Source organism: Echinops telfairi, unplaced genomic scaffold (assembly GCF_000313985.2).
Source record: "Echinops telfairi isolate 266 unplaced genomic scaffold, ASM31398v2 ScPeMD7_9;HRSCAF=40, whole genome shotgun sequence".
Taxonomy (NCBI): domain Eukaryota; kingdom Metazoa; phylum Chordata; class Mammalia; order Afrosoricida; family Tenrecidae; genus Echinops; species Echinops telfairi.
The window spans coordinates 74,175,516-74,176,859 of record NW_022103906.1 but is presented as its reverse complement, the minus strand read 5'-3'; the positions used below and the strand labels follow the sequence as shown (position 1 = coordinate 74,176,859).

Sequence of the window (1,344 nt, the reverse complement as noted above, 5' to 3'; positions counted from 1 at the left end):
CAAACACCAGCCTCCATTCCCCCTTCCCCAGGACAGAGTGGATTTTCTTGGACAGCTGGTGGAACCAGGTCCCTGCGGCCTGCACTGGAGCTTCGAGGAGGGGAGCAGCAGGCGGCTGCAGGGGCGGCACCAAGGTGGGGAGTGCAGGGTTGGGCCCTGGGCTGAAGCTGGTGCCCACAGGATCCCCCCCCTCCTGTTGAAGATGATGGCCCGCTCTAGTCCCCTGCTCTCTCCCTCCTTCCCTCCCTGACAGATTATGTCCAGAACCAGCTCCGCCATGAGGCCAAAACAGCTGGGCAGAGTGAAGGGGGCAAGGAGGCCAAGGGACTGAGCACCTACTGTGGTCTCCAGAAGGCCTTTCTGTCCTGTCCCCAAGAGGCGAGGCCTAGGCCTCAAGGCCCCGCTACCTCTGCATCCTTCCTCCGTGAGTCAGAAAGTCTGCTTCAGGTGGTCATGCCCCAGAGGATCCTAGTGACTGAAGAGGTAAGATGCTCCGGAGGCAGGAGGGGCGCCACTTCCCCCAGATCCTTCCAGCCCCATGTTTCCATCGCCTTCCAAGCCTTTTCCACAACCGCCTGCCTCTGGTTTTCTCGCTCACTCTTTTCTCTCTCTCTCACCTTTTCTGTTCAGGAAGCTAACCGTCTGGCTGAGGAGCTGGTGGCTGAGGAGGAGCGAGTGAAGCAGAAAGCAGCGAAGAAGCGGCTGAAGAAGAAGGTGGCTGGGAGGCAGGAGGGGCGGGAGCACGGGGCTCTGGGGATGGGGCACTGGAGAGAGCTCACGGTCTATGGGCTCAGGGGCTGGGGGGTGCAGATCTTCCTAGAAGCCAAATGACAGGATGGTTCCAGCCTGGGCTCTGGGGTCCCCTGTTCTACTAGGCCTGAACCTGCCTCCCTCTTCACTGCGACCTCTGGCTGGGGACTCCTGTTCTGTTTCTGGTTTGGTTTCTTAACCTGTAAAACGAGGGCCATGCTCCCCTGGGAAGGCCTGCTTCCTAGAGTGGCAGAGATCGAGTGAGCCAGCACTTGAAGCTCTTGGCCCGGGACATTCCGTGTAGTCAATGCTGTCATCGTCACCCTTATCCTCACAGCGTCAAAAGGAGCGAAAGCTGCAGGAGCGCTTGGAGCAGGATGGCGGGGAGGCCACCGTGAGTGTCCACAGTCAACCGAGAAGCCGGCCCGCAGCTCAGGCCTGTCCCAACTCTGTGTCCACCCCCTTCCTTCCAGGGCAAGACCAGCCTGCGTGGGGATGAGAGCCCCCCTCCCAGCCCCAGGCACCCGGCTCAGGGGCAGTGTGAGGAGGAGGAGGTGGGAGCCCCCTTCCTCCCCTATTGGCCCTCTGCCCACC

The 1,344-nt window shown here is 61.2% G+C and overlaps 1 protein-coding gene across 2 annotated transcripts in view; it reads left to right on the top strand.

Annotated features, from left to right (window-relative positions):
* Positions 1–1,344, top strand: part of TTC31 (tetratricopeptide repeat domain 31) — a 9,556-nt gene that overhangs the window by 4,281 nt on the left and 3,931 nt on the right. For both annotated transcript variants that reach the window (XM_045286641.1, XM_045286640.1), the window contains exons 3-7: positions 32–134; positions 254–483; positions 631–714; positions 1,088–1,144; positions 1,224–1,304. In XM_045286641.1, the coding sequence (XP_045142576.1) occupies positions 32–134; positions 254–483; positions 631–714; positions 1,088–1,144; positions 1,224–1,304 (555 nt within the window). The remainder of the gene's footprint in view (positions 1–31; positions 135–253; positions 484–630; positions 715–1,087; positions 1,145–1,223; positions 1,305–1,344) is intronic.